Raw genomic sequence first — 18603 nt, 5'->3', positions numbered from 1 at the left:
GATGGGCAGATAGCTTTTTTGGTTCCACAAAAATTGTGCATACCCATCTCAAATTGGAAATTGTATGAAAAGTTTTCATTTTAGCCATTCTGTTGAAATGGATATTTTTTTCCATGTATATTTTCAAATGTTGTGATTTTGTTTTTCCCATTCGCTAGGCAGCTTTGAATGCATTCCCTAGCAAGATTGATAGACTGCAGCACAAATGTCAACACTGACAGTCGTTTGTTTACTAAAGGTTCAAGTGCCGGAAAACCGAAACGATTCGCCGTCGTCTGCTAGCCATCATGTGTTGAATATTAAAATAGTTTCCCTTGTTTTCCGTTTTTCACGTCGAAGAACACTTTTAGTCGATTAGTACAATGCACTAGCTTTTCGATCCACTAGCACATATCGACCCGCAACGAGTTATCGATGCTTCCTGTAGTTTGTGTGTAGCGAAACATCAACAAAAACCCGACCTCCTCTGCCGCTGGTGCAAGTGGGTGGTCAATCTAATTAAGGAGGTAGCATTGAGTGGCCCGACAAGCGTACGCGTTAATTAAATTTATGCGGTACGTTTTATTCCCGGGCAGTATAATTATGTAAGCGCGGCCAAATACGACTGTATCGGCGGTCGTGTAGCGTGATCAACGGCAAACAAACCAATACCACTGTACCCACCCCCCAATCGCGTTTCGCTATGCTGCCAAGGATCTGTGTAAAGTTTAAGCTCAAGTATGTCCTGGCGACGGTGCTCGGTCTGTACACTCTACAGTTCTTCGGTGCCTTTACACACTTCTTCGAGCAAGATTTTGAGTCGACGTTCGATTACCCGCTGAACGGTGACATCCTGTCCGATGTGTACCAGCTGCGCCATGGGCAGCAACCCGCCCGGCAACCCATCAACCGCTACAACTATTCCTACATCACGGACTGTGAGCACAAGTGCAAAGAGGACGATCGGCTGATTGCACCCCGGTTGGTGTTCGTTATCAAATCCGCCATAGAACACTTTGATCGACGGGCGACAATACGCAAAACCTGGGGCTACGAACGACGCTTCTCGGACGTGAAAATACGCACCGTGTTTGTGTTGGGCCGTTCGCGTATCTTCCCGAACCGACGCTTGCAGTCGCTGGTGGATCTCGAGTACAGCACGTACCGGGACATCATACAGGCGGACTTTGTGGATGATTACTTTAACAACACGATCAAAACGATGATGGGTTTCCGATGGGCGGTGAATTACTGTCCACGGGCCAAGTTTTACATGTTTGCGGATGATGATTTTTACCTGTCGGCTAAGAATCTGCTGCGATACGTACGGAACCCGGTCAACTATCCGGAGTATCTGGAAGAAACGGACGAAGCATTGCGGAAGCTGGCACGCCGGCTAGCACACACGACGGACAATAATGGAGAGAATCGTACGGGTGTACATGAAAGCGGGAAAGACACGAACCTTACCCGTACCAAACGACAGCTAATGACGGAGATGGAACTGCCACCTAATGTGAAGCTCTTTTCCGGATTCGTGTTTCGATCGGCACCACACCGTCATCGGAGCAGCAAATGGTACGTTTCACTCGAAGAATATCCGTGGGATATGTGGCCAACGTACGTTACTGCCGGAGCCTTCCTATTATCTCACGAGGCACTTTTCGAGATGTATTACGTCAGCATGTACACGAAACATTTTCGGTAAGCGTGTTTTATAGTGGCCAAAATGTTGCTATACATTTGTACTAACTTTTACGCGTCTCGTTGTGTCAGTTTCGACGATATCTTTTTAGGAATTGTTGCAATGAAGGCAGGAATTGAACCGCTCCATTCGGAGGAATTTTACTTCCATAAGGCACCCTATCTGGGCCCGCAGAGCTACAAGTATGTGCTGGCAACGCACGGGTACGATGAACCGGCTGAACTGACCAAAGTGTGGAACGAAATACGAGCTTCCGGTTATGCGTAGAATCGATCGGTGAAACATAGAGCACACAAGGAAGGTTTTGCGCAAATTTATCAGAAACCAAAGGCCATGAAGACACATTCGTCACCAACTCACCAATGGCGCTCGAGTGTTCGACTAATACGTATGCCGACGTAGGAGAATCGTTACCAGTTATCTTTCCTAGTGTAGGCTAGTGTGGTGTTTTGCACTTTTATCACCCTTCCCACCTTACGAACACAACGAGGGACACAACACGAATCGACAGTGAAGTATTGCTCTTGTATTTTTTTTCTTCGTACATTTAACCGACCCTTCGAACAAACGGCAGACAAAGAGGACCGGGATCGACGATTGTGGAAAATGCGTGCACCACGTGAAAGATTGAAATGTAGACACCGCGTATGTAGACTATTAGAGGATTCGTTTCATTAGCGTGTTTCATCAGGGTATTTCTTCTACGAGTGGTTTAGACAACGAAAAACTAGAAACTTTAGAACCGTCGCGTTTTGCCTCCATCGAGGATAAAGCTGGACTGTGGTAGCGATCCAGTTGCGTTTTTTTACAGCAGCGGCAGGTGTTTTTTGCTCGTATTTATCTTTCTCCTATATACCCAACAATTGTGATAGCATCAAATGAAGAAACATAATAAAACAAACAACTTACGTCTTGGATTCAAAACTGCATGGGAATGTATAAGCCAGGTTGGCCGTGTATTTGCTAACATCAACTCGTGTGCTTGTTGGTATCATCGTGCGTGCTGCTGGTGGTGCCTACTTTCTCCTTGGCGGACAGTAGTAGGAGCTGCAGTGTGTCAACCACCTTCGTGTAACCGTGCTCCGTTTCGGCGAGCCGTTTCGAACAGTCGTTCAGTTTTTTCGTATCCTCAGAGATGGAAGTTTCCAGCTGATCCAACATGCGCTGCAGCCTCTCCATCTCCTTGCTGAGCGTGTCCTTTTTCTTTTCCTGCATTGCTATCCTTTCCTCCAGTGCCGTTTGCTGACTGCGAAGCAGATTGAGGCACTTGACCATTTCCTGGTTGTGGGATTGTAATCTTGCCGCCGTTTCAGACATCGTTTAAATTATGGATCCTTAAAAATTCCAGAGTAAAGCAGGAAGGTTTTCCAGAATAATGTATTGAACTGTGCGTCATTCCTTTGCGAAACCGATGTAAACAAACCGTTGCATTTTGGAGCGAAAGCAAAGTGTATGGATATAGATATAGGGCTACATTCACGTACGAATCGGGTGAAACAGTTGTGGTTTTTAAACAATTTAACGCTTTTGAAGTTTGTTAGTGGATTAAAAGTGTTTGTAAAATGTAAAAAGTTCAAGTTTATTCTACGTTGTGTATGGAAATTGTTCAAAATTTATCGAAAAAATAAAATAGTTTTTGCTAGTTTCGCCTCCTCCGACAGTTTATCGTTTAACTGTCAAATTTACACGGAATGCTAGCTGTCAAATGCTGCGTAAATAACAACAAACACTTCGGTGCCGGCGCGGAATTTTGTACTCTGGATTTGCATCACAGATGAAATAACTGCCACAAAATGAGGTAAGTAGCAATCTTCACGTTATGAATTACGATCCGAAACATGCATTTACTTAGTATCTTCCCGCACAGAATCAGTGTGGATGGATTGCTTGTGTACTTTCCGTACGAGTACATCTACCCGGAACAGTACGCCTATATGCTCGAACTGAAGCGCACATTCGATGCGAAGGGTCACTGCCTGCTGGAAATGCCCTCGGGAACGGGCAAAACGACCACACTGCTATCGCTGATCGTTGCGTATATTATGGAGTATCCGCATGTCGTCCGCAAGTTGATCTACTGTTCGCGTACCGTGCCCGAGATCGAGAAGGTAATCGCTGAGCTGAAGCATTTGATGAACTACTACGAGAAGCAAACGGGCGTGATGCCAAACATTACCGGGCTGGTGCTCAGCTCGCGCAAAAACATGTGCATCCATCCGGAGGTGAGCCGTGAGCGGGAGGGCAAAATTGTGGATGCACGATGCTATGGCATGACGGCCAGTTACGTGCGTGAACGGGCGGCACACGATGAGTCGGCACCGGCATGCCAGTATTACGAAGGGTTCCAAGCGGAGGGTAAAGAAAGTCTTCTGCCACCCGGAGTGTATTCGATCGATGATTTGAAAGAGTTTGGACGGGAGCGGAACTGGTGTCCGTACTTTTTGTCCCGGTTTGCCATCAATCAGGCGCACGTGGTGGTGTACAGTTACTACTATCTGCTCGACCCAAAGGTGGCCGAGGTAGTATCGAAGGAACTGGCACGGGAGTCGGTCGTTGTTTGTGATGAGGCGCATAATATCGACAATGTGTGTGTGGATTCGATGAGCGTGAAAATCAATCGACGGCTGATCGAACGCAGCACCACCGGTATTCACAATCTGGAGAAGAAAGTGTCCGAGTAAGAGATGAGATGACATACAGTATTTCATGTTTCCAGTAACGAATATTCTTGTTGCAGATTAAAGGAGGATGATAAACGGCGGTTAAATGAAGAGTACGTCCGCCTGGTGCAAGGCTTAAAAGATTCTACGTACTCCCGCGAAACAGACATGGTTCTAGCGAATCCCGTCTTGCCGAATGAAATCCTGCGCGAAGTGGTTCCCGGCAACATTCGCAATGCGGACCATTTTCTAAGCTTTCTCAAACGGTTCATCGAGTACATTAAATCGCGGTTGCGCGTACAGCACGTGGTACAGGAAAGTCCGGCTGGATTTTTGCGCGATGTGCAGACGAAAGTTTGCATCGAACGGAAACCGCTCAGGTTTTGTGCCGATCGGTTGCAATCATTGTTGCGCACGCTTGAAATTACGGACCTGAGCGAGTATGGGCCACTGTCGGTGATCACCTCGTTCGCGACGCTCGTGTCGACGTACACGAAGGGATTCACGATCATCATCGAACCGTTCGATGATAAGACGCCCACCGTTTCCAATCCCATCATGCACTTCAGCTGTCTCGATTCTTCGATCGCCATGAAACCGATCTTTCAGCGTTTCCAGAGCGTCGTTATCACGTCCGGCACACTGTCACCGATGGATATGTACCCGAAGATACTAGATTTCGAGCCAGTTGTAATGAGCTCGTTCACGATGACACTCGCCCGCCCGTGTTTGCTGCCGATGGTGAGTGAAACAATCCCTCGAAACCGTTTCATTCATCCATTCATTCGTTTTTATTCTGCTTTCGTCGCTTGCTTAGATTGTGGCTCGTGGTAACGATCAGGTTGCTATTTCGTCACGATTCGAAACACGCGAAGATACAGCCGTCACGCGCAATTACGGTCAGCTTTTGGTGGAAACGGCCAAAACCGTACCGGATGGTGTTGTGTGTTTCTTTACCTCCTACCTGTATCTGGAATCGGTGGTCGCGTCGTGGTACGATCAGGGTATAATCGATACACTGCTACGCTACAAACTCCTTTTCATCGAAACGCAGGACAACGCCGAAACGTCCTACGCACTGATGAACTACGTGAAGGCGTGCGAATGTGGTCGCGGTGCCGTACTGTTGGCCGTTGCACGTGGTAAAGTGTCGGAGGGGGTCGATTTCGATCATCATCTCGGTCGGGCCGTGCTGATGTTTGGCATTCCGTACGTGTACACGCAGTCGCGCATTTTGAAGGCCCGGTTGGACTATCTGCGCGATCAGTTCCAGATACGGGAGAACGATTTCCTTACCTTCGACGCACTCCGACACGCGGCACAGTGTGTTGGTCGTGCTATTCGGTAGGTGTAGTGAATTACAATCGTACATGTTGCGTATCCAGCTAACCGCTTTTGTTCTTACCTCCGTTAGTGGTAAAACCGACTACGGTATTATGATCTTTGCGGACAAGCGCTTCTCGCGACAGGACAAGCGTGGCAAGCTGCCCAAATGGATCCAGGAGCATCTGACCGATAATCTGAGCAATCTTAGCACGGAAGAAGCAATGCAGGTTAGTGAAGGGTAGAACATATCATTCAGAAACGGCTAGGAAAAACCAATAATGCTTTCTTTTACAGCTTGCCAAACGCTGGCTCAGACAGATGGCACAACCATTCACGCGAGAAGATCAACTGGGCGTTTCGCTGCTAACGCTGGAACAGCTGCAGAGCATTGAGCGGGAAAAGCTTGAAAAGCAAGCCCAAGGCAAATAAGTACAGCGTACCTTTTCAAACGCAACAATAAAACAGATCAGTACTTTTTTTTCTCTTTGTCAACCACAATACATTTGTATACATAATATATTTTTTGCACCTTTAACTATGACTAAATTAGGATATTTAACGTTTACAGGTTTGTTTTTTTTTTCATTTTCTACACGATGATTACCGTACGACTAACAGCTCGGTGTTGCCTAGTCAAAGCGTTTCTTTTCGCTACAGTAGGTGTGTTAGCTTCAATAAATACAGCCTGTCTGCATGGTCGCTTTATGCGCAATCGGTAGGAAAATTGACCCCAATACGAGGGGATGTTTTAGTGGCAGTAGTAAAACAGGCTTTACGCATACAAAACCGGTGGAATCTGGGAATAGTGCTCTTCACCTGTCGAAATGAGCCACGATATTATGGTATCCTATGTCATGCATTCAATTTGCTACCCAGTTCCTTGTAGAACATCGCAAATTGCATGTTTAGAATCCTCTTTTTGCATAATGTAAATATACTAAAATCATCTTTGCCTTTTTAATTCCATTTCCTCCCCAACACTACTGAACCGCATTGTTTTGTGCGTTCACAATTGTACCAATTGCTTATTGTTTTTGTCCTCAAAACCGTGCCAATCTCACAGCGCGTCACTCAGTCTCCTTTGATTTGATTTTGTCTGGGGTTCCAGCTATTCAGATGACCAGATCGATCGTCACCAGTACCAAGCAAGCGACGGTCCAACCGAGCACAAGCATCGGCCACAACGTACCCTTGAACGGGCTGCGGAATTCATTCACAATGCCCCGCCCGATCATATTGTCGCAGGTGCGCCTCGCGGAAAGTACGAGCGCTATCGGGATCAGGTACTGGATGCCGGTTCCAGCGTAACAACCGGTAAAGCCGACCAGATTGCTAACGCTCTCCGTAAAGTAGCACACGATCAGTGGCGGAAGAATGGCGAGCAGTGGGAAGAACACACGGCGCAGGAAGAAATTGTACGTTTCCAGCTGGGCCGGATCGAGGAAGAGTGTTTGCAGATTATTGCGCAGCGTAATGGCCACGATCGGGAAGCTGGCCGACAGCGTAAACACTGGAAACAGTGCCAGAAAGTATTCGATCGCTTTCAGTAAACCGTTCGTCTGGTCCGGACTCGGTACAAAGTTAAGTGTGTAGAGATCTTTAATGTCGGCAAACGCAAAGATTCCGGTTAGGGCGAGCGCTAAATAGAATCCACCGATTAGCACGTAATCGAGTGAAAGTAACGCCTTCAGCCGGGCTTTGTTAGCGATCGGAGTCAGCAGACTCGGCAGTGAATGATGACACATGAAGGAGTAAATGCATGTACCGATCAGGTATGGAATGCCGGAAATGTCCGCCCGTTTCGGTGTGATCGGTAACGTGGTGGAATCAACCGGTGCGAGCAATCGATGGATGGCGATACTGATCATCACGGAGAAGGCAAGCCACCGGAACAGCACAGTGAGGAGCTGAAGATATTTCGTTTTCTGCACGTTAAAGAACGTGAACGGCCCTAGAACGGTGACGAACGCGACCAAGCACAACCGATACACATCCAGCCGGGTAAGTATACCGTCCTGCCAGCACCGATCCGTACCATCGTCGTCATCCGTTGCGTTGGCCCGATGGTTATGCGCACAGGCAACATCGCGCAAACTTTTGGCAACGGCCGCAGAATAAATGCTTAAATCTCCGTACAGATACACCGCCAGACAGAAGTAGAACAGAAAGCGTTGTGTGCTGCCGAAGAACAGGTTCGCCATCTCGCCCAGTTCGATCTTGGCCGACAGGCTGTAGTACGTCTTCCGGCAGTACATGATGTTAAGCGGCATCTGCTCAATGCTCGCATCAGTCAGCAGCTGTTCGCGTTCGTCCGACCCTGCAGCTTCATTGTCCGACTCGGAATCGACCGATAGAGGAGGTTGTTCGATCAGCGTTTCCACATTGCTGTCTTCATCGTGTTCGATTACGCGATCACGTTTGATGAACTGTAAACGCTTCCAGTTGTGGACGGCATTCGCACAGGCCATCGTTTCGATAACGAACGTTACCGTGACGTAGCTCATGAACGCCAGCACCACAATGGCCAACGAGCCAAGGATCCATCCCGCGTGGCTAAAAGCGGACGGTAGCGCTAGTGCTCCGGTGCCTACAATCAGATTGAAGACGAACACAAATCCAACCTAAAAAAGGGCGGAATGGAGCGATGCATCATCATGTACGCTAGAGCTTTCATCTTGCTTGGAGACTGCAACTTACCCATGTTGGATACTCTTCATGTGCAGCTCGTGGAGGCATCTCATCGGCGTGCCAGAAAAGCTTCAACCAACGGGATGACAAAGATTAAATGCCAGTCAGCAGAATTTACGCACCCCGATCGTGATTTGCTTTATCGTACCATGAGGGCACTGGGTTACTGCCACTTCCTTGGTCTGGTGGCCACTGATATGACACAAACAAAACAAAGGACATCGTATTGGTGTTGGTGCAAACGGTAAACGGGTGATTCAACGTAGGCGTTGCACATTGGATAAACTGGGGAGGGACAAATTTTGGGAATAAACGATTGAATCGATAATGAAACACGAGAAAGACAAATCTGGAGATGAATAATTGTAACGCAATGTGTTACACAATTTTTACGAAATTCATTTGGGTGTAAAATTTAATCAAATTACTCAACTTGAATAAACCAAAAGACAATTTGTATTAAAGCATAAAATTTTTTACCATTTCATTCAATGTATTTATGAACACACTCGTTATATTCGTGACTTGGAAAAGAGCAGAAAATGATTAATTTATAAACTGCGGTCGTGGCGTGTGGGTTTGTGTTCCCTGCCTTCGACGTAACCACCCTGTGTGGTATCGTTGAGGCGTCAAAACACGCATTTGTTGACATTCAGTTGCGTACAGCCGGCGCGAGGGATTTCGATCACACGCGGAAGCATGCCATGGCAACCGCCTTTGTTTAAGCAACCGCTGAAATGTTGATAGCTTTCATTGGACAACTACTCTGGTGCAGGACTCACTACTCCTAAGTGCTTCTTGATAATAACCGTCCAAACGGCTAACAAGTGTTGCAGAAATGCCTGGTGACGACGATACCAAGGTTTGCACTGAATCGTTCTGTACGGCGGTACAAAATCCGGATCGAATGGTGCGACAGCGAGCGTTGAAGACTTTCGAGGAAGATTTTATCCACGGTATCGCTTCCGACGCGGAATGTTCGAGAATCTTCGACGAAACGTACCTCCACATTCTTCGCTGCTATAGTGACCGGTTCGAGTCCGTCCGTACAGTTGCCGTATCGGTGATGGATGTGCTGCTGGGCAAGCTTCCTACCAACGATTACTATCTCGACTGTATTGTGCCGGTGTTGGCAAAACGTATCGGACAGGCAGAAACGATCGAGGACAGCGAGGAGCTTCGGTTGCTACTGTTGGAGCAACTAGCAGCACTGGTAGTAAAGTATAGCGACCCAGACGGAAACCATGGTGATCCGCTGTTGAAAGTGTTCGACAGCGTGGTTGACATACTGATAAAAACGTTGCGCGATCCGTACCCGGCAGCACAAAAGAAAAGTTGCGAAATCGTAATGGCGCTTGCCGTGGCAACACCGAGCTTACACTACCGTGCGGAAGTGCTGGTTGCGCCGGCTAAAACAATCCTAGCTCATCGGCATTCGGCAAATCGTATTGCAGCTATAGAAACGCTCGGAGTACTGTCGCTGCACATCCTATCGAATGGAGACCGCGTATCGGAAATCATCATGGCTTTGTCACCATTGCTCATGGACGACGTCCCGTTTGTAAGACGAGCTTGCGGTCGAGTCGGATGTCTAATGTTGGAGAAACTGCGTGATCGTTACTCGTTCTTTCATCGCATTCTCCCGTTGGTATTGAATTGGTATGTATGGCGAGCGTATGTAGTTCAGTATGGTATATTAGCTTACTTGACGATTTGCTCTTTATCGACAGCTTGTGTGACGAAACCGTTGAAGTTCGCGTAGACATTGAGAGTGGTTGGAAGATGGCGGGAGAACAGTACTACCAAGAGAATGAAACCGAACTATCAAAGGTTGCCTTGATTGAAAAGCTTCCAATCGGATATCCTGTGGAGCGATATGTTCGGCCGACAGTCGCTTGCCGTGCCATTGTTCAACGGAGCCTAAGGGTGGTGAATTTGGTGCTGCACGAAATGGAAGAGTGGAAGGATAACATTCGTCTTCACGCTACTAAACTGTTGAAGCAGTTAGTTTTGCATGCCGAGCGCGCCTTTTCAACGCTGTTCATCGAGGTGAATCCTGTGCTTGCGAAGGCATGTATGGATGCGGAAAGAAGCATCGTATTGGAGGTAGGATTTCTAAGACATTGGAAGGTCTTGATCTTGTTAACATTGTAACTCATTGCTTTCAGGCACTCAATGTTTGTGAATTGATGGGAATTTTGCTCGATTACGACACCTGGAGTCAACATGTGTTGAACACGTTCCGGAAGTATCCCACTATTGGACAACTGCGCTGTATGCGTACACTTTTCGCTAGCTGCGTACAGATCGAGGCAAAATGTAACGACGTACGTAAGTTCGCCGCCCTTCTGCTCGATCCTGACGTATGCCACAACCATGAGGATGCTGCGTACCAGCGGGAGTTGCTAGAATTTTGTAGCATTCTCGCATCGATCGGACAAAAGCGAGACAAATTAACTGCAGGGTTGGAGGAAATCACGGTCACCGAATCGGATGGCGCTGAACATCAAACACTGGAAAGAATTCTTTACACTGTGGCGTTGAAGGTGGTGGCGTTCTGTCAGGACATGGAGGAGAAAGCATCTGTGCGTGCGTTTGGGATGGAAGTTTTGCAGCTGCTGGACAGTGACGTCGCTCGTTTGCATCAGCATCATCTTGCGAGTGTGTTGTGTAGTATTGGTCATTTGGATAGCGAAAATTCGGACGCTAGCACAAGTATTCTTTTGTTGTGCGGAATTGTATCGATGTGTGGATTTCAGGTAAATACGCTAATGGAACTTGAAGTTCTCTTCTCTTAGGAGCTTTTGATTGACATACTGTGTATTATTTTTGCACCTCCAGGAAACGTACTTCACGGTCCTGGAAGAGACACTGCGGAAGGCTCTAAAACATGCAGCTCCGGAAGGGAAAGTGAAAATATTTAGCGCTATTTCAGTGGTAAGAATACGTGGGCAATCTAATGTCTTGAGTGAGTAAGAATTGTAATTTATTAAGTTTACATGTACTTGTCTAGGCCATGCTGTCATGGAATGATCATAATCGACAACCGAAAGAAGAACAAATCTCAATGCTGAAAACTTTCACGGAAAGTAAGTAGTGAGCGTAGTTTCTTTGTGTTTTTGCGATAAATTAAATTTATGTTTCGTTACTGCTACGTACAGGCTTGATCGCTCCTCATTTGGTGTGGTCAGCGGGTAGAAGTGCCGAATCTATCCGGACAATGGCAACTGCTTGCTTCGCTTCAATGGCGCAGGGTGTTCAGTTAGATGTGGTAAGAATAATATTATCTCTGTTGCGTGCTTTACAATTTTTACAAATTATTCTCTTTATATCCTCAAAATAACGTGCAACTAGTATATGTCGCTGTTGCCGAACTACCTTAACGTACTCGCCGGATTGATCGATGATAATTGCATCTCCACACGTGCCTACACTTTAAAGGCGCTGGTCCGGCTGCAGCCTCTGAATTTTGAGTCATTGAAACTGATAGCATTTCCGATCATGTCTCGATTGGACGATCCAAGTGGGGAGGTACGCGAATTGGCTGCCGTATGTCTAGGGCGTCTTAAACTTGTTGTAGAATCATCCGATGCGGCCGATCAGCAAAGTGTACTTGAACGTTGGCAGGACATTTTGCGGCAGATTTTGTCGGTAATGTTTCTTCATTTGGAACATCCAGAAACAAAATTGCGTTCCGCTATATACGGTATGTTTGCAAGAACTGTCGAAAGATTATTTGTAGATTAATTGTATTAATGGATCGATTTCTTTCATACACCTACAGATTCGCTAAAACGGTTGTATGCCGACAACCGAGACACGATTACACGCCTGGCTGATGAAGTGCCTTCGGGATGTTCTTACAAGAAGGATTTAGAAGCAATTACCTCTCAGATTATCAATACGTAAAGTATGTAAGAAAGTAAAATTGCATATAGAGTAACAAAATTAAGTCATCCAATTAAGTTGTCCATAAAAGTATCGAACAATAAATGCGACAAAAGCAAACCCATTCCGTTATTCCGTCATCCGATAGCGTAAAACATCGCAAACAAACACGACATCGGACAAAACAGTTTGGTTTGGTCTGATAGGTCTGATTTTGATTTGTTATTGTAGCCGACTGTAAACGGAACACTTCTTCGCGTTAGAGGCATTTAAAATAAAATTCACAAAGCCCCAATATTACATGGATCACATGGAAAATCCCGAAACCGCCTATTTACTTCGGTAGCTTATCATGGCGCACCTTTATGTGATCACCTTGAGTGTAAACACGTTTGACATGTGTAGACTATTCGTATAGTTTTTTCACCAGCTACAACTGTCAATCTCGTCGCCAGCTCATCGAACAAACGAATCCTTCTTCTGCGGTATTTTTATTTGTTTAGGTGCTGAAAACGCGTATTGATAAAACGATTCCTTTTTAGATAAAGTATACAATAGGTACAGGTAACAGGAGTTTGATCGCTTTCAAACTACCTCGAGAATAGTGAAAAATGTTTTCTGCTACGGATAGAATGATGTTAGTTATGCTTGCGGTATTGGTTGTGTCTACATTTCCACGTACAAACGCTATTATGTTCCGGTTAGGTCCAAACACGCAAAAATGTTTGCGAGATGAAATGCAAGGCAATCAAATTGTAGCCGGCGAATACGAAATAACTAACGCACCAGGTCAAAAGATTGATTATGTGGTATGTATCACTGTTAAATCACGAAAATTGGCCTCATAGCTAAATGTGAATAATGCAGGTACGAGACACCAAAGGACACATCATGGCACAAAAAGACGACATCTCTAAAGGAAAGTTTTCATTCACATCGGAAGTTTACGACACCTTTGAGATATGCTTTATTTCACATGTACCACCAAGTAAGTATATACGAATGGATAACAATCCTGCGTACAATTTGGTTGCTTTCTCTTAAGCTAAGATTATTTGAAATTAGTCCCACAATCCTCCTGTACGGTGCACTTGGTAGGGGAGATGTGTTATTATTAAATCGTAATGCTCTAACATACTTTCCATTAGATTATTTAACATTGTTCATCTCTTGCAAAGCCGTGTCAAAATCGTTCAAGACGATTTCTATAGACCATCACCCAAATTTGGGTGATCCGACGTTGAACGTGTTAATACTAACTACCGCTACTGTGCTGCATGGTTGTTATTATTGTCAGACACGTTTCTAATTATCAGGTGTTTACGTTGCTATCGATATTGGTTTACGGTATTGTACATTGCTATCGCTTTGCCATATTTATTGAACTATCTCTCTTATCTTCATTGTAGCTTTTTTTAAACAATTTATTCACTCTGATCATAGTCAACGATTTAGCCTAATATATTTTCTTTATTTTGAGTAGAATGACGATAACTGTTGGATAAATCTGTATTTGTGGCTTAACGCTTTTCCTCATACGGATATTATAGTAATTAAAACTTCTTATACAAAAACACTTATTGCTAAATTTCAAACTAGTTTTAGCTTATAAATCGCATGATGTTTTAAATTAACTAACTTTTGCTTTGTTGACAGTTATGAATGGTGATTAGGATTATCCTTTAAGTGATTACAGTGATTAGTACGTTACGATAAACTGTTTTTAACTAATATAATAAATTATTTTTTTGTAGCTCATCGAGGAATAGACCAAGAGGTTTTGCTGGATGTGAAAAAAGGCATTGAAACTAAAAGCTATGAAGGGGTAAGTAAAATTTTAAATTAAATTGAACTGCAATGATTACAGACAACACATTTTTGTCATGGTATTGAATTAGATATCAAAATGTTATTTTATCTAAAGTTCTATAGTAAAGTATAATGATTCCGAAGTAACCGTAACCTGTAGCAGTATACCCAGTCCATTTTCGATATTACAAACATTATTTAAATTAATAGTTTGTTAGGAAACATAAAAATTTACTAGCGAAATAAAAAAAATCTTCTGTTTTGTATTTTATGTATTTTATTTAACATAATTAAGAGATGGTATATTGTAAATAACTATTTATACATTTTCTACATGTTATATTTTAGATTGGTGAGGCTGCTAAATTGAAACCTTTGGAGGTGGACTTGAAAAGGCTCGAAGATCTGTCTGACGCTATTGTGCAGGATTTTGCGTTGATGCGAAAACGCGAGGAAGAAATGCGTGACACAAACGGTTAGTAGTAGTTTTAAAAAAATCTTTTGCTGTTTTTACTGAATTTGCATCTCCTCATCACGTTCATATTTTCGTTACAGAATCAACAAACAGTCGAGTTCTTTTCTTTAGCATTTTCAGTATGAGCTGCCTGCTAGGTCTCGCCACATGGCAGGTGTTATATCTGAGACGGTACTTCATTGCGAAAAAACTAATTTAACCGCTAGTGTTGTTTCGATGCAATACAAATATATACTTTGGAGGAACCGAATAAATTACTAAAGAAAAAAAAATGCAAATGTTTGTACTTTCACTGGTTCGGCAGCTGTTGTTGTTTTATGTTTAATTTCGGTAATATTTTTGGTATCGGAAGCATTTCTCAGGACGAAACTTAAATTTAAACATTTTTCTGTCAAAAAAAGGAAACCTCTCACTTAGTCTAAATTGTTGGTCGCATCATTAGATAAGATAAGAAAAGATGAAATATGATAAGAAGGGCACACAAACATCATATATATTGGCAGTTGAAACGTAGTTGTCCAACAGAATCAAAAACATATGAACATGTGAAAGTTTATAACAATCTAATTTGATTTATATCGTTGCATCAGCACGTATAGAGAAAATCATAAAATCCTGTTCGATCCATACACAAAAGTAAAGATATGTATTGGGTCGCTGCCTTATTCTCTTAAGAATTTGTTAACAAGGATTTGAATATTAAATATTGGGTGAGTCACTTGCGTAAAAGTATTGTCTATTTCGGATTCTTGCTTACTTTTGGCATGGAAATGATTTTCCTGCTGTCCTAAGCTTTAAAAGCCCTCTACTTCAGTAGCAGCGCTACTTCAGTGTTGAAATGTTTCGATTGGTGTCTGTCCACTCAGAATGTCCAATATGCTCATAAATGCGTTGATGCATCAAACAGAATTCAGTATCTTTCAATAGCAGTGGTTAAATTGGGAACGTTTTCTAAATTGGGACTATTTTGCTGACCATTTGTTCATAATTGCATTTATGAGCTAATATCTGTTCTGTTCAAAGTTGTCTCGACTTTTAACATGCACCGCTTTCCCACATGATGGATCTAATGGATGGAATGGATGGATGGAACAAGATCTGATAAGTGGGAAAGATTCCATATCTCACACATTCCAGTTTAATTCCAAACAAATGCTCTTTGAAAATGAAAACATGGCCCGAATTTATCATTTGAACTGAAAACCCTGTAATCTTACACGTAATCATCATTTCTGTATCCATTATTGAATCAGCGTTCTTATCATACCATTGTTAAATATCAATTTCAAGATGAAGTTCTAGAAAATGAGAAAGATTCCACACGTTCTACTACATATTCCAGCATAATTTGAAAAGAATCTAGAAATTTAGAGATTCTAACCTTACCGTTGTAACTCGAAAGCTTAATTTTTTTTAAAATGTTGTAGAGTATTTAAAGATTTGCAGTAGAAAAATACATAAATTTCCTAGGTTGATTAAGTTTAAGATTTAAGAAAGATTTGCAGTAGAAAATACATATATTTCCTAGGTTGAAAAAATCAAATTTCATAGGTTGATAACCAACATTACCGACTTTGCTGTTGAGAAAGTTTTATACAAAATCATTTTCGCGAACTTGGCCTGCTGCAGGATTCCTCTAAACCGCTCACGGTCGAGCGCCGTCGTCGGCCAAACCATCATCCCGGCATTTTTGGCAGACGCATTAACGCCATTACTCCATTTGAAGCTGGGCCTACCACGCCACGCAGGCTAAGAGGTGGACGACCTAAAAGGGCGGGACCAACCCATAGGAGTCCGGCGAGTCTAATCCGCTGTACGACAGTCAGTTCGCGGTCATTGTAGTGGCCCATCCATTGTCCCATCCAGTGGCCCATTATCACACACGTGGCCAAAAATCCTTATGAGCATCTTCCTCTCGAACGTGGCTACGAGGGTTTCGTCAGTTTTAGACAAAGTTCAAGTCTCAGTGGTGTTAGTGAGTACTGGTTCTATATAGTCTATAGTTCTATATAGTATATAGAACTATATAGTGGATAAGTTCTATATAGTCGCAGCTTCGTTTAGTTACTAGGCATTATTATCACTTTGAAATTTAAATTATAGTGCGTTTAAACGAAAACTTTTGCTAACTTTTGCCGTTGTACTACGATCGAACGAGTTATAAGTTGTAAGCAGAACCGTTTGTTTGAAGGTTTTAGCGGTTGCTTTCATTATGACTGTGATTTCACCCTTTCAAACCAATGACAGTACAATAGTATCTGCGCACAGGACGTAATTTAACTTTTTCTATCAAATGAAGTTATCAACGATTTGAAGATCTCCTGTGGCAACAAATTATACATCGCCTGATGGAAAAGTATGATTCCATCCCGCTAGAACTAGCGCAGGAAATGGTCATCGAGACGTTGCAACCCTGTTTAATTACTTCCTACCAAAGTCTCTTTTGTAAAGCACTTTCGCCCATGTTGCGTGAGGTAACCAAAGAGGGGGGGTCATTTTAATTGCTTTGCCTGTTTGATTTTCTTTTCGTTTTCGCTTTTATCTAGCGCCCAACCCTAGGGCAGCGTGCATCGTTAAGCGTAGCAAACTTACAAATCAAATGTCTGCTAGTGTTGTGGATGGCGCACAAGAAACATTCCCCTGAAAACAACGCCCAATTGGGTTCGTTTCATGGTTGACGTAAAACTTCGTTTAGAAAAAAAAGCACGAGAAATTGAATTTTGAATTGAACGACTATCTTCGAAAGCTAACGAGTCGAATGGCATGATACGGAACAACAGCATGTGTGACAAAAAAAGCTTCGAAACATGCATCCGTCTAGTGGCGCCTCAAATGGTGGTTGTTGCGTGGCCGCATAGCGTGTGAATGAATTCCAAACTCACCGAACGCACATGCAGGATAAGTTACAAAAGCTGGCAGCCATGGTTGATTGAGTTGTACAAACGGATTTTTCCGACGCCACACCGCATTCAGCAGCATTAGACCGATTCGTTTTCGCTTCGCGCAATAAACACCCACGCGCACGACGGTTCGTTCAATTTCAATTAGTGCTTCATTTTCAGAAACCGTTCGGTTGAATATTCCTGCGTGAATGGTACATTCCGTCGGCCGTCACTATCCTCCGGTGTCAAGTGATCTCAATTTGCCTGCCGGCCCGGGGATGCACGCACCCAGGGCTGGTGATGATTGAGTTTCCACCAATAGTGCCCTACACTACATACAGTGATGTACACCGAACTGCCGTAAATGATGGTTCTACTGGATGCTACAAATTCACACCAACATCAATCGGTACGCAATCAATGGCAGTGAAATAATAGTTTATACAAAACACCACCAGCCCTGAAACGCAATTAAATTTGCTTCAAGGGTTGCTGGGTATTAATTTCTTGATGAGACTAGCTACCACTGTTCCTCGACTACATCAGAAGTTATTGCTAATCAATGTGGCAACATGTGGCTTCACGTCGTTGATTGGTGGTATAGACACATTAAATTTTAGTGGTGCGATGGCTTCTTCATAGAATAATAATTAATATTTCGTTAATAGTTTATTAATTTTTAATATGGTAATTAATACAGCTTGGCTATAATAGAGCTGGATTTGGTCGTCACTGTGCACACCGTGCACGTACTCATGCGAATCCGAATGACGGTCAGGACTTTCCGACTTCTTCGTCCGGGTCCGATACTCGGGCACACTATACCAACAAACATATTTCAAGTTAATAAGTGAGTGTACGATACTCTGCAAAACGAACGATTCAGCGTTCCGCGACCGACCGTACCGGAGCGTTGGTTGACGTTTGCCACTGGAAGCTAATTTGCTGTACTCGCTGCGAACGGGAACATCCTGCACTGTTCCGAACCTTGTGCGATGCGTAGGAATTTCCATTGCTCCAAGGTGGTATCTTTACGAGCTGTACGTTGAACACCACCACAGCAGTATCAATGGACGTTCCGTGATGGACGTACCGATGCAATCATGCTGACGGGTGCCGCAAATTCCATCAGCGGCCGATTGGGAGTTGTTCTTCAGTAGTGGATGCTTCTTCTAGTAATGGTGCTAATCA

General features: G+C 43.8%; 6 protein-coding genes across 6 annotated transcripts; 4 read left to right on the top strand and 2 right to left on the bottom strand.

Annotated features, from left to right (window-relative positions):
- Positions 1-682: 682 nt before the first annotated feature.
- On the top strand, positions 683-1951 carry LOC128719671 (beta-1,3-galactosyltransferase brn). The gene is made up of 2 exons (XM_053813299.1): positions 683-1683; positions 1756-1951. Exons 1-2 carry the CDS (start codon positions 683-685, stop codon positions 1949-1951), a joined length of 1197 nt encoding a protein of 398 aa, XP_053669274.1.
- A 702-nt stretch (positions 1952-2653) lies between these two features.
- LOC128709308 (uncharacterized) lies at positions 2654-3001 on the bottom strand. The gene has a single exon (XM_053804294.1). The coding sequence runs from the start codon at positions 2999-3001 to the stop codon at positions 2654-2656; it is 348 nt and encodes a 115-aa protein (XP_053660269.1).
- Positions 3002-3555: 554 nt separating this feature from the next.
- On the top strand, positions 3556-6099 carry LOC128719786 (general transcription and DNA repair factor IIH helicase subunit XPD). The gene is made up of 5 exons (XM_053813423.1): positions 3556-4361; positions 4422-5085; positions 5162-5688; positions 5759-5897; positions 5965-6099. The coding sequence occupies exons 1-5, from the start codon at positions 3619-3621 to the stop codon at positions 6097-6099; spliced, it is 2208 nt and encodes a 735-aa protein (XP_053669398.1). The 5' UTR covers positions 3556-3618.
- Positions 6100-6782: 683 nt separating this feature from the next.
- On the bottom strand, positions 6783-8406 carry LOC128708046 (transmembrane protein 104 homolog). The gene is made up of 2 exons (XM_053803004.1): positions 8368-8406; positions 6783-8291 (listed from the first exon to the last, which is right to left on the bottom strand). The coding sequence occupies exons 1-2, from the start codon at positions 8404-8406 to the stop codon at positions 6783-6785; spliced, it is 1548 nt and encodes a 515-aa protein (XP_053658979.1).
- A 790-nt stretch (positions 8407-9196) lies between these two features.
- On the top strand, positions 9197-12267 carry LOC128710031 (dynein axonemal assembly factor 5). The gene is made up of 8 exons (XM_053805071.1): positions 9197-10017; positions 10089-10464; positions 10527-11117; positions 11200-11295; positions 11372-11447; positions 11520-11629; positions 11713-12064; positions 12143-12267. Exons 1-8 carry the CDS (start codon positions 9197-9199, stop codon positions 12265-12267), a joined length of 2547 nt encoding a protein of 848 aa, XP_053661046.1.
- A 590-nt stretch (positions 12268-12857) lies between these two features.
- On the top strand, positions 12858-14729 carry LOC128710032 (transmembrane emp24 domain-containing protein bai). The gene is made up of 5 exons (XM_053805073.1): positions 12858-13055; positions 13114-13234; positions 14001-14071; positions 14404-14530; positions 14611-14729. The coding sequence occupies exons 1-5, from the start codon at positions 12858-12860 to the stop codon at positions 14727-14729; spliced, it is 636 nt and encodes a 211-aa protein (XP_053661048.1).
- The last annotated feature ends 3874 nt before the right edge of the window (positions 14730-18603 follow it).

Source organism: Anopheles marshallii, chromosome 2 (genome assembly GCF_943734725.1).
Source record: "Anopheles marshallii chromosome 2, idAnoMarsDA_429_01, whole genome shotgun sequence".
NCBI lineage: Eukaryota > Metazoa > Arthropoda > Insecta > Diptera > Culicidae > Anopheles > Anopheles marshallii.
The sequence above is the reverse complement of the archived record's forward strand: the minus strand, read 5'-3'. Positions and strand labels throughout refer to the sequence as shown.

Coding starts and splice junctions, on each gene's coding strand:
- LOC128708046 (XM_053803004.1), bottom strand. CDS start 8,406: ATGCCTCCACGAGCTGCACATGAAGAGTATCCAACATGG. Junction 8,292..8,367: donor ATGAAGAGTATCCAACATGG/GTAAGTTGCAGT, acceptor GCCCTTTTTTAG/GTTGGATTTGTGTTCGTCTT.
- LOC128710031 (XM_053805071.1), top strand. CDS start 9,197: ATGCCTGGTGACGACGATACCAAGGTTTGCACTGAATCGTTCTGTACG. Junction 10,465..10,526: donor AAAGAAGCATCGTATTGGAG/GTAGGATTTCTA, acceptor CATTGCTTTCAG/GCACTCAATGTTTGTGAATT. Junction 11,630..11,712: donor AGGGTGTTCAGTTAGATGTG/GTAAGAATAATA, acceptor ACGTGCAACTAG/TATATGTCGCTGTTGCCGAA.
- LOC128709308 (XM_053804294.1), bottom strand. CDS start 3,001: ATGTCTGAAACGGCGGCAAGATTACAATCCCACAACCAGGAAATGGTC.
- LOC128719671 (XM_053813299.1), top strand. CDS start 683: ATGCTGCCAAGGATCTGTGTAAAGTTTAAGCTCAAGTATGTCCTGGCG. Junction 1,684..1,755: donor ATGTACACGAAACATTTTCG/GTAAGCGTGTTT, acceptor TCGTTGTGTCAG/TTTCGACGATATCTTTTTAG.
- LOC128719786 (XM_053813423.1), top strand. CDS start 3,619: ATGCTCGAACTGAAGCGCACATTCGATGCGAAGGGTCACTGCCTGCTG. Junction 4,362..4,421: donor CTGGAGAAGAAAGTGTCCGA/GTAAGAGATGAG, acceptor TTCTTGTTGCAG/ATTAAAGGAGGATGATAAAC. Junction 5,086..5,161: donor GCCCGTGTTTGCTGCCGATG/GTGAGTGAAACA, acceptor TCGCTTGCTTAG/ATTGTGGCTCGTGGTAACGA.
- LOC128710032 (XM_053805073.1), top strand. CDS start 12,858: ATGTTTTCTGCTACGGATAGAATGATGTTAGTTATGCTTGCGGTATTG. Junction 13,056..13,113: donor GTCAAAAGATTGATTATGTG/GTATGTATCACT, acceptor TGAATAATGCAG/GTACGAGACACCAAAGGACA. Junction 14,072..14,403: donor AAACTAAAAGCTATGAAGGG/GTAAGTAAAATT, acceptor GTTATATTTTAG/ATTGGTGAGGCTGCTAAATT.